Genomic DNA, 15,323 nt, shown 5'->3' on the forward strand with positions numbered 1-15,323 from the left:
ATATGTAGAAGGTTTTGTATCCGGGGTATAGCGATCAATCTGTCTTACAAATCATAAGAAATGATATGGTCAATGCAGAGATGATAGGTTTGGGGTTTAAGTATCTAGCCACAAGCTACTTTGGGGGATTTTGTGAGCCAAGTGAAGATATGAACAAGGTCTGCACAATGAGTGCAGGCTGCTGTGAAGGCATTGAAATGAGTTTCCATGAATTCAAACTTGTTTTTGAAGACTGGAGGAACGTCACTAAATTGTAAGCTGAGGAGAAAAGATTGTGGGCATCTTCTTCTTCAACATCTCTTTGGTGAGCTCCAAGTTTATGCTAGAGTTAACATTTATGCCTCTTTTGAGTATATTTTCATTAAGGACTTACATCAATAATTGGTTTAGTTCGACCAATTCTAGCTCTGAACCAGATGCCTGGATCATCCAATCAGACTAATATCTGGGTTACAAAGCAGCCAGATGAACATTCCAATTTCAGGTCTAATACTGGTCAAAAGTTTTCAGAATAGGCCACATTGATAAGCTTATCAGGTTTATTTTGTGATCTGATCTGATCAAGTTAAATTAGTCATTTAGCTATCATTTGGACACTATCCAATAGGGCTCACATTTTGTGGATATATAGGCCATAAGGTCTAATATTCATGCGTAAAATTTCAGCCCAAATATAATTTGCCTAGCGGCAAAATAGAGCTTTCAAGCTCTAGTCGCATTTTTAATATGTAAGTCTTCTTTTGCTGCGTTACACTGTTTGGAGGTTATTGGCTTGACATTGAAGATCATTAAGCTGTTTGACTGACAGGTCTCTGTTACCCCTTTTAGTATCTGTTTTTGGTTCCTCCCAATTTTGATGAGTTTGTGTGGTCGATGCTTCATTCCCTTTGTTCTAAATTGTGATCTGTTCATCATATATTTATGGCTCTTTATATGCTTAATTGTTTATGTCGGTGTTTCTTGTTTGGTTTGAGGTAAGGTTTGCTATAAAAAACATACCATCAAATAAGTAATGGAAGTAAGTTATATTTCCCAACTTTATATGTTTGGTTTGAGGTAAGGTTTGTAGGTAAGGAGTCTTTAGCTCAAAATGGTAGAGCACCTGGGTTAATGCCCAGGTTATGGTGGTTCAAATCCACCAAGACTAAGTTATATAGTCCATTGGAGACACTTTCCCAATGAAAATATAGCCTGAATTTGCATTTTGGGATGTATTGAAATTGCTGCACTGGTTCTAAATAGATTACTTTCTTGATGTTATTTGGATAAAAAAAAATCAACTACACCTAGGGCCTGTTTGATTTTGTTTCCAGAAACGGTTTTTTTCGTTTTTCTGTACTCAGAAACAAAAAAACATCATATTTTATGTTTAATTTTTTGGTTCTGTTTCACCTATTTATAAAATAAAAATTGAAATTTATATGTATTTTGGTTCCTAGAAACAGGAATGAAGAAATACCTATTAGTAGTTTTTCTGTTTCTTAAAACAAAAAGTGACGGAATGGAATGGAACCTAATTCACAGGAATGAAGAAATACCTAATTCACAGATCTGATTTCATCTCTGTAATGGAATGGAACCTGGATTGGATGCGGTTAGGGATTTGCATTGCAGTTATGTTTTGAATTTTTGTGTCTGGAAAACGATGGGAAGCAGGAGTACGATTTGTGCTCTGCTTCAATTGCAGCGGCAGTCAGAAAACCATTCCAAAAGTGGGGGATGGGGAGGAAGGGTTGCCCTTCAGATGCCCTGAGTGCAATGAGAATGGATTGATTATATGCCCATTGTGCTGCTGATTTTTACTCCTTTGATCTCACTCTGTTTCTTCTGTTTCCTTCTTCAGATTTTTTTTTTTAATACAAATTATTTCAATTCTTTTGAGTTTGAATCTTGGAGTTGTGAGAATTGCTGTTGTGTTCATATGTATTAACTTCTGTCTATATATAATTTGGGGATTAAGAACAATTTCATATTCACCATTTGATGATTATCTTTGAGGTTTCACATCAGAAATATTTACAAATGCTTCTAGAGAAACTCTGTTTCAGTTTCCTGAAATTCAGTTAGGGTTGAAGTGTTGATCAGCATTTCTAATCCGATCTATATCTGTTGTTTTTATTCATGAGAAGCAATCAATTTTTTTTTTCTTTCCATTTGTAGGTGTTTGTACTTTGTAGCTCTGGTTTCTGAATTTTGTCTTGGTTTACTTTTGAGAATCTCTTTGAACCACCAGTGGCCTCCTATTTTGAAATTCAATCGGGTGTTCCCTTGTTCCTAATTGAGAGGGGTAGCTATAAAAAGAAGGAACATTACTTAATGTATTACTGTATTTATATTAGTTTAGTTTGTTCTGTAATTATTAATTAACTATTCATCTCTGCTTCTTACTATCACATGAGAGATGAGATATTCTGAGATAGCTAATTAAGTAGTTACTGATAAGTATAGACAAATGAAGGCTTTGATAACATTAAACAAATCCTCTGTAACCAATTAAGAAGGATTACTTAGGATTAGAAAATTTAAAGTGGGTATTAGTTGAGAAATATCAAAGATCCTCTCTCTCTAGTTTGAAATCTGAAGTGATCTTAATCTCCATATGTTAAAGGATGGGGATATTATAATCTAATTCTATGACTGACTTACAGGGCAAGTTAGCACATAACAGTCTGTCAAAACTCAATAAAGATGGCTTTACTGATTGCCCATTGGTTTGTCTGATGATGGTCTCTCAACCTTTTTTCCCTGCTTTGCTTCTCTTTCTTTTTTCAGCTCGTTTTACACTCTCCTTGTATATATTAGTGGTGCCCATGAGTCCACAACGATCATGAGAGAGAGAGAGAGGCTATCATTTTTGAGCAGGCCACTCTTATCCAAGTGGAATGTGAACATGTTGTTTAACTATTGTGTATATCCCCTGATTGGACCACTGGACACCTAACATTGGATGATACACAGTCTTCAGTCTCATCTGGCTGAAATTTAATCTCCAAATCAGAAGTTAAGATCTTCTAAACTTCGATATTATCTACAACTTTGAAATGCAGCTGACACAGAGTAGTTCAGATCAATGTCTACTGGATCCATCGTGTTCTTGGATGGTGCATTGCATTGCAGTTTCATCAAATCTGAGTGTTTCAACTTCCTCATCTGTTCTTAATGTAATACTCTGACCAGTCACCACATCATTCCCTTTACCAATATTTGGCTTCAATTATTGTAATCCAAATTAAAGATTATTGGGGGACCCTGTAGTCTGTACTCTGTACTGTCCAGAATCTTATTATGACAAGACTGTATAATTCCAAGAAATTAGAATCTTAGATGGATCGATGGATGACAATTAATCATACCCTCCAAAAGAACTTTTCTTCCTTGTCATTGAAATTCCATAGTGAGCTTTGCATAATCTGTTGTAATTAGTTGAACTCCCAAAATCAGATCAGCTCCTTGTAAAGATATGATAAAGAAATCTATAGAGGTGTGCTGCTGCAAGGATAGTGTAACATCGTTGCACATCCACATCCAAGAGAGATACTCTCCATTTCCAACTTGGACCTTAAAATGTCTAGAAGGGGTAATAGTGAGACCAAGGAATCTTGCAACTCTTTCTTGGATCAAATTATTGGTACTTCCCCCATCTATTAGTAGTTGCTCCATTTTTCTGTCAATGATACCTTGCAATCTCATGGCGTTAGATGCAGTATGACCTATTAAAGCATGCAAGGTTATGGCAGAATTTGGGTCACTGAAATCATAACAATCAATAGATTCTTCAATGTCATCTGCAGGTAGTAATGCTTCATTGCCCTTCCCTTCTCACAGTAGCAAGGCCATTTGGTTCTTACATTTTATGTCCAAGGTGGTATTTTTCCTCACAATTGAAACACAAACTCTTTTCCCTCTTTTGTTGAATCTCAGCTTGTGAGAGCCTTCTAATGGGAAGCTTGGTAAGTGTACCAATAGTGGATGGAGGTGATGGTTTTGGATCCAGAATAGAGTTTTGATTCCTAGGTTTTGGAACCCATTTTCTGTTGATTGTTGATGGTTAACAATTTATACATCATTGCGAGCCAGACTTTGATTGTTTATCTATATGTTACTGTCTCATAAAAATCTCTTTTATTTATTATTATTATTATTTTTTAATTGGATGGAATATAAGAAAATGTAAAATCTGTACAATTGTATAGGTCAGATTCTGCAGTTTATGTTGCAGTTATTTGTTATTAATATTTTTTTAATTTTCTTCTCTCAACCGACAGATTACTTCTCTGAGCTATTGTTAAACTAGCAGTCAAGGAGCAAGAACTTCTTATCTTTTAAATCCAGTTATTTTTAATGAATCTTGAGAAGTCCTATTGTTTTTCATTTTCGAGTACACTTTTTGGGGTGTAAAATATTGCAGTAGTCCTTCTTGTCTTGTTTTCCTTTCAAAGTCTAATTCTTGTAGCTTATTTGATCACAGATGATGGACCCAACAATAATGGTGTGTACCCTACAAGGATTGTCAAAATTATGGTTTAATTGATGTGGGTATAGGAGAACTTTATTTTCATGGTTAATGAATGCCTATTTGTTTTAGTCTGTTAGACTGTTGGTTGACTGAGATGTTGTTTTGGAAACAATTTTTTTTCGTTCTTTGACATGCTGAATCGTTTCATTTTTGGAGTGTTTCTGGAAGGGCAGGATATAAAAATTCTAAAATGATATATTGATCCATCATTTTCTGTGTATTATGTAAAACATATGTGATGTAGGTGCCCTGTCAATGAAACTGAACTTCAACCTAAATGGTCAAACCCAATCTCCCTTTGAGTTATTGTCTGAATAGGGTTGAGTGGGATTTGTTCTCCATTTAAACTGCCCATTGCTATCTACTGCTCTGTTGAAAGAATAAGATCCTTAGCCCTTACAGAGACCTTGTTAGTTGTTTGGATGATTAGGAGAAGCAAGCCCATCTACCGGTGATTGCAGAGAGCATCCATTAGAGTTCACGAATTTGATAATATTCTTAGCAGGTCCTGAACTTTGGTCCTTATTCAACGCCAGAGGGGGAAGAGGTTTGCACGCCGGAGGAAAGAGATTCGCACGCCGGTCAGCTTTCCACCTAAGAATCGAACGCCGGAGGGCACGATCGAGTTGCAGGTTACTGTACCGTCTTCTTCTTCTTCTTGTTCGACCAAGTGAGTGAGGAGTGAGATGGGAGATGGGAGATGGGTTTAGAAGAAGCAAATAAAAGAGAGGGCAATATTGTCCTCTCACAATAGGTGGGGGTATTTTGGGTATATTGTAAAAAAAACTAACAGGTTTTCATTCATTTAACACAGTCGACTAACGGAAGGGACCAATTTGGAATTTTTTGAATTTTTAGGGGGTGACTTTGACGTTTCCAAAAGTCCAGGGGGTGGCGTTGAATAAGGACCAAAGTTCAGGAGGTGGCAATGCAATTTTATCAAACAAAAATCAAGGATCATTCCAATTTCAGACTTCCGGGCTTTTAAACTCTCTTGATTCTTCTACCCATTGTAATAGCTAGGGTACGAGAGGTTGTAAAAGAGGAACATTTTCTAAGGTTGCTCTAACCTAGTTCCAACATTATGATTCACATGGATATGGTATTTTCTATTTTTCAAAGATAGTTCAAATATAGTTTATGTATTGTTATGCTTATTATTTTTTTAAATGTTCTGGAATAATAAAGGAGGCGTTGGAGTAGCTGAGATTTGATCGGGCAATTTTTATTGGTTATATTCGACAAGCCAAGCACGTGACATGTGGCAAGAAAAGTATCATTCTTCAATAAAATTTATAAGAGCTAATGACGTATAATTTTTCCAAGATAATAGAAATGGCGTTGTAATTTTCACTCCCCTCAGGCCTTTGGATAGTTCCCTTTAACGATACATCGACCATATGAGAATTGTCTAATAAACCTGATTATTCAATTGTTTGTCCTATAAATGTCAGCGTTGTTTCTTCGCTTGCCTTGTCTTTGGGTATTCCGTGTGTGAGCAGGAAAATGTTATTTTCCCTTATTATTTGCGTGTTGAATACAAAAATCAATACTAAACCGTTAAGCAATCAAATAAATTCGATTTGAGAATCGATTTTCAGAACCAAACCGAGAATCAAAATAATCAAACACTCTTTGGAGTTTGGACCCAATTCGAATATTCGGCTCTAGACTGATGTACAAACGCAAGATAAATTGCAATCAAGGTTTTATGATTCGTGAATGGTGTTTTCCTTTATCGATATGAATAAGATTTGTATTGGTAGGGATCGGACGGATATTAATTTTTTGGACCCAGTTTCCAACCTTTTACCACCTATTTAGCGTAAGATTTTTTTTTTAAACATGATTTCGGCGGGGATTGGATGGATTGGGTTTATTTATTTATTTTTTTAATGATAGGTTGGACCATTTACCCTTTAAACAACGGATTCCCACCTCTATGATTTTTTTTTTTTTTAATTTATGTGCAAATATGATTAAGGGTGTCAATTGGAAACTGAAACCGATTTAATTTGGATTGAGTATCTAATTTCAGAACCAGCTCGTTTATAAATGGTCGGTCTCGGTTTTGCTACTTGGACCGTCGGGCGCCCGACCGAGACCGACCGAATAACGCCCGACCGAGACCGGCCTATTGTGCACCGACTTGGCCCGACCCTTTAATGATTGTAGAATACCTATTTTACCCCCCTAAATTAAAGAATAAAAACTAAAAAGTAAAGACATGTTCACATTTTAAATAATGGTTATATTTGATATCATTTATTGATTTATTTTCATTTTTTTGGGCTTCCATGAGTGGGCCGGAATATAAGTGCACATTTTAAAGAGGGCCCGTTTAAAAACCGGTTAAAACCCGTTTAACATAAAATATGTCCGTAGCCCGATTAAGGCCCGACTAAAGCCTGATTAAAGTAGCCCGATTATAGCCCGAGGCCGACCGACCTCTCTCTCTCTCTCTCTCTCTCTCTCTCTGTAGTATTCCCTCTGTCTTTCCTGCTGCAAACAGATGAACCATATTACATAATAGCATATACATCAAAATTCAGGCATAAGATCGAAAAATAGCTGGCAATATATTTAAAATCTATCAAGGCAACATCACCATTATCCAGAAGATCACAAGTTCTTTGGCATCAAACCTGATTTCAATGCTTTAGATCCCAAGTCGAGCAACTGCAACCTGCAGAAAGAGAAGTCCCATTATTGATTGAACCTTAAAATCCATGCCATCACTCCTTGCTTTCTATTTGGTTTGAACACTCCTTCTGTGTTCATTGCCACAATATCGGGTAATGCTGCGGAAACATTTCCACGGAAATAAATGTGTAAAAATAAGCTGGTTACTTGTTAGCTTCACTAAAAACAAATTCCAAGTTTACAAACTACTGGTATACTATACTCAATGACTATTTTTCAAACTATCCACAAGATCTCTCCACGGGAATTGCCCATGTGACATCTAAAATTTTAAAAATTGACATACTCTGGTCTATCAAAACATCTTAAAGATTACGTCTATGATATCCTTCACTATAACAGCTTGTTGATGCCAACCCCTCCCTGTATCCCATCCTCATTAATTTGTCCTTTGTAATACTTTCCTCCAATCTTGATTAATGTCAAAAGTAAAGTTTTGTAACAAAGCAATCATGGAGGAGTGGCCCATTCCCACCATTCCAACACAAGGCAGCCGTCCATCCCAGTGGCCACTCACTCTGTTGGTGATGATGAGAACCAGTAACAAAAGTGGCATCAGTGCCACTGCTAGACTTCTTGATTCACTCAAGCCTCAAGAGAACCCCGATGCTCTCTTCATCAGCAGTGGGATGAAATTACTCATTGAAGCCAAAACAGAATGTTCAGCAATGCCTAAGGGTGTTACAACAATTACAGGTAAAAAGAGCATCTATGGAGGGAGACCATAGTTCATTCCTACAGAATGCTACTGGGGGAAGGGAGTAATTGAGAGGGGAAGAGACAGAGTGAACCACCAAACTCTTTTTTGTTTGAAAACAGTCTGGTAACAAGTAGTCTTCATCTTCAGCTACACCTGGGGAATTAACAAAATATACAAAAGCTGTATTTGACAACCCAACTGAGCCTTGTCACAACTAAATGGGGTTGGCCAAACAAATCCTGTTTTATGATCCTCTATTTAAGGCCATAACAGATGACAAATAGCATTAGGTAATTTAATTTAATATACCCATGCATGGATCCACAACTTGATGAACAGCAACCCAACCAGTAAGGTTTTGCACTTTAAAACATATCATAAGAAGTTGAATTTCATGTTTCTTTACTTCTCCTGCCTAATCTCCATATGAATGTTCACCGAGCAATTGATTTATATTCTATGTTTAAAAAAGAAAATAGTTATAAAAAAAAAATCAACATTGTTGCCATATTAAACCAAAATATACCCGCCAGGAGTGTCAATAACATTGATGACTTGGCCATCACTCATTACAGTTCTTTGCAGTTCACAAGTGCTTGTAATTCCAGCAGGATTTCTCATTGACTTGAAAGCCTTCCTTCCAAGAATTCTGTTGGCTGTCAGACATTCCATAGCTTTAACTTTCAACATATTTCACAAATTAAGACTCACTTAGACATTTAGCTATGGTGACGCATCACCTGGCAATATATCCAGTGCTGCTGTTACTCCAGGGCACCAATGCCTCATGACTACACCATATTTCTTGCCCAATTATATGAAGCCCACAAGCAGTTCCGATGCAAGGAAGGAGCAATCACAGGTAAGCACCCAAGGTTCTCAAACTAGTCCTAGCAAGAGTCCAAATGAAAACAATTTTATTCATATAAAACCTTCATCTGCTTCTGGTCACAAACCGGCAAGGACTCTAACAAAGACAACTATTTTGAAACCAGTAAGGACTTTAACAAAGACATCTAGTTTGAAACTACAGAGGCATTCAATGAAGAATAGGCCAGATATTGCTCAATGTTCCATCCTGATTATATGGTAATTGCAGGTTGGAATATAAAGATACAACCAAGAAGTGATACAATTTCTTAGGCGATTGATCACCCAAACTAATCACATGTTGTTTTAGAAACTCTACCAAAAACTTACCTCATGAGGATAAGTAATTGTGGAAGCAAGTATTTTAGCTATTGAAGAAGCAATGGCAACATGTCCGGGACTAAGTTTATCAACGGTTGTGTTATCTGAGCAGTTTTAACCACCATGTTCAGCAACAATGCAGTCCAACAAAAAAATCTAGATACTATATCCAAACAGTATCATAGTTACCTCTTCTCGCTAGATAAGACTTCATATTTTCATATGCTGGAAACTGGATGGCAACATGGCTTACCCCCACTAATGAAGGCAAAACACCACTGTTTCACCAAATGAAAATAGCATCATGAAACTGAAAAAATAAAGTCAAAACATTTATCTGCAATGAAGACAACTTAGACACTAGGCCTCTAAGCTGCTCCAGCTTCCAAGTTAACACAGTATGAACATTACTTAGCTTCTGAGTTAACTTGATTCAGAAGCTACAATGAAACCAGTTAAGAGTCAAATATGAAAATAAGAATGACAAGGCAGCTGAAATGATGCATCATCCTTATTGAATCCTTTGCAAGTTGGATTCCAATAAGTGAATCAATCTTTGAACTACAAATAGTAAAGAAACAACTGACCTATACAACCCTCGGATTCCCTCTTCATGCATAATCCTTCTCAAAGCAGAAAATACGCTATTGTAAGGCACCACATCTGGTCTCATTCCCTGCATCTGAAGAATGAAGAAAAACAAATGAATTTGAAGAAAAAAAAAACCATTATAAGAAACAATGAAAGTTAATCCCTATTGCTGCTACCAACGTATCTGTAGTCTAACCTATTTTCTTCTTGCCACATCACATTACATTGCACAAGATGGCAAAGACACGACTTCCATTAAATACATGAAACTATTCATGCGAAGTCCTATTGAACATAGAAGGTACATGGTAAAACTTCCAATGCCCAAACCTTATAGAAGGTAATGGTAAAACTTCCAATGCCCAAACCTCACAGTGTGAAAGATTTCTATCCTTTATTTCTGAGAATTGGCAGAGAGAGGACAATGAGAGATTGCACATGATGATAAGCTTAAGAAAGATAAGAATGGATAGTATCTTCAGGAATTCCAATGGTAAACAATCTCCATCTCCCGAATAAATACAAAAAATGAGGGAAAATCATCTCTGGGAACACAAGCATGGAGTTGATATACAATTAGGAAATCAGAGTTTCATTCTAAACCCAACCCAGTCAGAGACCCAGTACCAGAGTATCTATCAATGGGAAAAAAAATGTTGCAATTCTAAATGGGACGCAGGAGGAATTAGACCATTATCTACAAGAATCATACAATGTTAATTAGAACCAAAGTATGAAGTAAAAAGTAACAGCATTACAAGACATTAAAATCCTGTCAGGAAACCTGATAATTGCTTTCATAATGTAATGTTAATTCATCGGAACCATAGGGAACTTGATACCTAAGGGATCATGAGATACCAGCCAAAAACAAAGGGTGTGTTCATGAAAGCACTGGAGCCTTTAGACTCCTTGATATTAGGATATTCCACAACTAGTGAGAAAAAAATGATAAATCCACGGCCTAAGAGATGTGAAACAGCAGAGGAGAAAGAAGTAGGAAGTCTATTTACATTGAGTACGGATGGATCAGTACAGAAGGAGTATATTTATAAATGCTAGTTACTTGTCAAAATGAAGTGGGGATACTAGGATCTAACTGTCCTGAATTTACAAAGTTATAGTAGGTTGTTTTGTGAACCAACACCGTTCAACAAATCCTACTGTAACCTTCTTCAACAAGGAATATATTAATCCAAAATGCAAAATTGAAAACCGTTTCCACAGATACAATCTGAACTTCCAGCAGTACACTTGCCATATGCAACACTTTCTAGTTTACATTTAAGGAGCATTTCCATATTCTTTTTATTTTTTTTTTGGTCGTTGTGTCTGTATAAACAAAAAACAGAGCGCATATGTCAAATATGTGCTTGTTTTTTGACAGAGAAGACTGCTTTATCTTAAATAGCATGAGGGGTTACTGATGGAAAATAGACTGCATACAAAATGGTGGCAAGAGAGCCTTTGGACACACTGTTCCTTCTTTTTATCTGTTCAATGTCAGCATCGACGTAACTTCTTTTTAGCAACCCAGTGCACGAGGATCCCGCTATATAGCAGAAGTCAGAGGAACCAAGAATGAAACACTTAATATATTATGACAGCTCAGGTCAATTAGATATACTACGGTGGAATTCATTGGGAAGAATGAATGTCTATATATTATAATACTTGTTATGGTCTTATTATAAATTGAAAGCCAAGAAAACTAATTTGTATTTAAGCACACCACATATTTGATATACAGTATAATTTCAAATTATGCTTGCGACTACAAATTGATGCTAAGTTTAAATTATAGCAGGGTTCTACACCTGGAACAAAGTTAATTGTACAGTATCAATTCAACAAACTGACCCTGTGAAAACATTGGCTGCAAGAACCAAAGACATCATTGTGGAAAACATAAATAGAAATAAAGGATGAGCACAATAATAAAACCAAAATATACTTACAGACCACACAACCAAGCTGTAGAATTCCAAGAATCTTGATGGATTCGAACCATCATACCCTGGGAAAAGTCCCAGGTGCTCTTCCATTTTTGAGCTAAAGATTCACCTACAATCTAAAATTGTTAGATTTCAAGAGACTAAATGATGGATCATGGATTCATGACATGCAATCTTTGTTCGACAAGAACTATTTTATCTTTTCAAGGATGAAAAAGATGTGCACTTCTCATTTGCAGGTTGTGTCTAGGTTTAAGAACCCATGGCCATGAGTGGCCATAAATTGGGTTTGCTGACCCACAAGATAAATGGATAATGTGTAGCTTGACTCATTGGACCCTGCTGGTCCTAATAATATTAATTGATTGTCCCTTATTCCAGTCCATACAAAACAACAAGAATTATTTCCCAAAATAGAAAATTTCGCCAAGATTGATCAAAATATTCATGGCCAGTGATGAAAATTCAAGCTTCAATCAGGTGTAGACTATAAGAGTTGAGTCCAAGTAGAATATGAACAGTAACTGAGTGGCTGACTAAGTGTGTGCCCTAAATAGTAAACTGTTAAACTCAGTGCTGTCTCCTAGATTCATCAGTAAGTAAAAGAGCTAATTGACTGGTTTGAGTTAGGGAGGGAGTTACCACATCCACTGTTCAGACCCTTGTTCTGGTGTTCAACTCCTATTTGTGGGAATCCCAAATCCCAGTCAATATTTTTACTGTGAAGTAATATGGAAATCCATCGAAGTACCTTGGAGTTGGACAAAAATCAAATACAAAATTTTTGAATAATTGAATTTTGCACTTTCAAGTAGATTATGAATTAATAACAGAAAGAATAAGAGATAAGGCCAAGAGGGCCTCAATCCTCATAGGTAAGGCATTCATCAGTAGCGGGGTTGTCCTTGCAGTAGGCCTCCAGTGGGTAGGTTTTCTTCTTTTTTCGTCTACCAAGGATGGCTGCTGCACTCACCTCTTCCACCTCATCCCACACCGCTGCACACTCCCTGCTTGTTGGTTCACCAGCACACGCCTCCTCTGCACCCTTTACGCTCTCCGTCACCTTCTCCAATATCCTATCTGGTGCAGTCCTCATGTACATGCCACGACCTCCTCTCCCTCCCAAGTTTTGCTGCTGTTTCATGTTCATGATATGTAAACTGCTAATTACTTGGCTAAAATTAAGTAAAAGAAAACTAAACAGCAAATATATTCAAGTAAAATGTCAATGGAAATCAATGTGCAGTACCCGTATCATTAACCAGTACATAATAGATAGATATAATTCAATTTCAGCAGGTTTGGAGTGCTTGGACCACCCTAGGCATTCAAAGGAATTCAACCTGAGGGTCTCAAAGTCTTCTGAACTCTACAAATCAATCCCTTCTATTTAAACGACCCACTACATTTCTGGATTTTCTAGGCTATGGGTTTGAATGTATCCTTGTTGAAGTAATGTTTGGAATACATTAATCAGGTTCCAATATAAATGCAACAAGAATTTGTTGTATATGCAATCTTTTAAGCAGACCAGAACAATATAAATGGGATATCTTTAGAGTCAGCCACTATTGAGATAAAAGAACAAGAAAACAACATTATGAGCATTACCTTAGTAAACGGTCTATGCAGATTGACTCGAGTGGTACCATTCATTATTGGGAGGATCTACAAAAGAATCAAAAACTTGTTATGATACTAAGATATGGCATCTCAATATAATTAAAAGAAATAAAAAAGGAGGGCAAAAACAAAGTATTACTGTTCAAATCTATTTGCATTGGTTGATTGAGCAATTGGGTATTTGCATCCTCAGTATTTGCATTAACCTAACAGATTTAGAGGAGATTTTTTTTTTCAATGTTAGTGACAAATAAGAAATTGAAAAAATACTATAATTATTTAACAATAACATGTGAGGAAGAAAGATAAAGACTCTCACCCGACTACACCTCGTCACGTTATGCCCTATACCATTGCAACCTGAGCAATGGTAAGCCCTTCTGTTAGAGATATTCTCCGTCACTGACCTCAGACGAGAATTTTTAAGCCTCCCTCTCGTTGTAGAGCACTGTCTCGGATCCATGGCAGAAGGACAGTCCTGATTCAAAGATATGTCAATGCTGCAATGTGATCCCAAATTGAAAGTAAAAGACCCAACAACTGGTTCCAATTTCAACACCTCCTCTAAACCTTCACTCAAAACTTTTAGTGCAACATCAAACCTCTCTTGGGAAAGAGATCCTTCAGTGGCTATCCGGTTAGCAATGTCATGAAGTTTCCACACAGGTAGGGGTTGTTCTTCAGATGAGCCCTCAACATGTCCTGTCCCACTGCTATCATATAGGGCAGATTTGGACCATCTAGGCAAAATATATTGTTGGGGAATCTGGGATCTATCAGTTTTCACATACACTTTAAGTATATGCCTGCAGAGTAAGCCTTTTTGCTCGAACATCTTGCAATCACAAGTGGTAATTTCGGCCTCTTGGTTGTCTAGCACATGGTGCACGTTATTCTCTTGATCCCTATCCAACGAAAACACCTCGTACCTCTTAACTGAGATTTCCCAATCACACTGCCTGAGCTCAAGACCAAAACATGCATACCACTCCTCCGTGAAAACCCTGAACACCTTTGCCGTATAAACATTTGCGGCTTGCTTCTCAATTTTATGGGATGTACGACAAGAAGGAGTTGAGGTGATGCAACCGAAGTCTGCCTTAGCTTCTTTTTCCCGTCTTTTCTTAATAGCCTCTTCATATTGTGTCACAAATTCATTAATTGGGGTGGAAGGAGTGAAGAAACCTTTAAAGTAATTGTTCATTGATTCCGCTCTTTGTGTCGTGCTCATACCAGCAAAAAAAGTATCAACAAAATAACATGACACCCAATGCATGCGTATTTTGTACTGCCTCCTCAACCACTTATGCTCCTTTAAATTATACCTCTGAATCATACTAAGCCATCTCGCCTCAAATTCAGATGGTGATTTTGAATCATTAATGCAACTTTTATATACTGCTTTCAAATCTGTATATTTCTTAAATAAAGGCCTCATGTGAATGATCCTATGCTTCTCCAAATGCCATCCACATAGCCGGTGGACAGTAGATGGAAATACATGCCGGATAGCTCTCATTATCCCGGGATCTTCGTCAGTGAATATTGCCTTTGGATGAATGTTGTGCATTGCTTGAAGCCACGTCTGAAAAAGCCATATGAATGAATCCTTCGTTTCATCGGCTATTAAGCCACAACCGAACAATATACACTGCATGTGATGGTTAACACCAGTAAATGGAGCAAATGGAAACTTGTACTTATTTTTATTGTAAGTTGTGTCAAACAAAATTACATCACTAAACTTCTTATATTGTTCTCGTGCACGACTATCTATCCAAAAAATCCCTGTCAACTGTTGCTCCTCGTTGACACGGATTGCATAAAAGAACCCTGCATCTGTAGCGCGCTTTCTATCTAAATAATTGATGGCTTGTTGACAGTCAACCCCTATAGACTTTCTACGCTTGGTCCTAAACATATTCCTACAACGGTCCTCAGTTATACCAACATGTTGCTCTCCACCAGCCAACTCTTTTAGAATTATCATTATTAGTGACTGTCTTACCCCACACCTCTGCAGGTGTTGCATTAGTTGCATTGT

General features: G+C 37.1%; 1 protein-coding gene across 1 annotated transcript; it reads right to left on the reverse strand.

Annotated features, from left to right (window-relative positions):
- Positions 1-12,350: 12,350 nt before the first annotated feature.
- On the reverse strand, positions 12,351-15,269 carry LOC122059055 (protein FAR1-RELATED SEQUENCE 5-like). Its single transcript, XM_042621760.1, has 4 exons — positions 13,599-15,269; positions 13,419-13,485; positions 13,268-13,324; positions 12,351-12,791 (listed from the first exon to the last, which is right to left on the reverse strand). The coding sequence occupies exons 1-3, from the start codon at positions 15,267-15,269 to the stop codon at positions 13,281-13,283; spliced, it is 1,782 nt and encodes a 593-aa protein (XP_042477694.1). The 3' UTR covers positions 12,351-12,791; positions 13,268-13,280.
- Between the last annotated feature and the right edge of the window lie 54 nt (positions 15,270-15,323).

Source organism: Macadamia integrifolia, chromosome 13, assembly GCF_013358625.1.
Source record: "Macadamia integrifolia cultivar HAES 741 chromosome 13, SCU_Mint_v3, whole genome shotgun sequence".
Taxonomy (NCBI): domain Eukaryota; kingdom Viridiplantae; phylum Streptophyta; class Magnoliopsida; order Proteales; family Proteaceae; genus Macadamia; species Macadamia integrifolia.

Coding starts and splice junctions, on each gene's coding strand:
- LOC122059055 (XM_042621760.1), bottom strand. CDS start 15,269: ATGATAATTCTAAAAGAGTTGGCTGGTGGAGAGCAACATGTTGGTATA. Junction 13,486..13,598: donor ACGTGACGAGGTGTAGTCGG/GTGAGAGTCTTT, acceptor TAAATCTGTTAG/GTTAATGCAAATACTGAGGA. Junction 13,325..13,418: donor AATGCAAATAGATTTGAACA/GTAATACTTTGT, acceptor ATTCTTTTGTAG/ATCCTCCCAATAATGAATGG.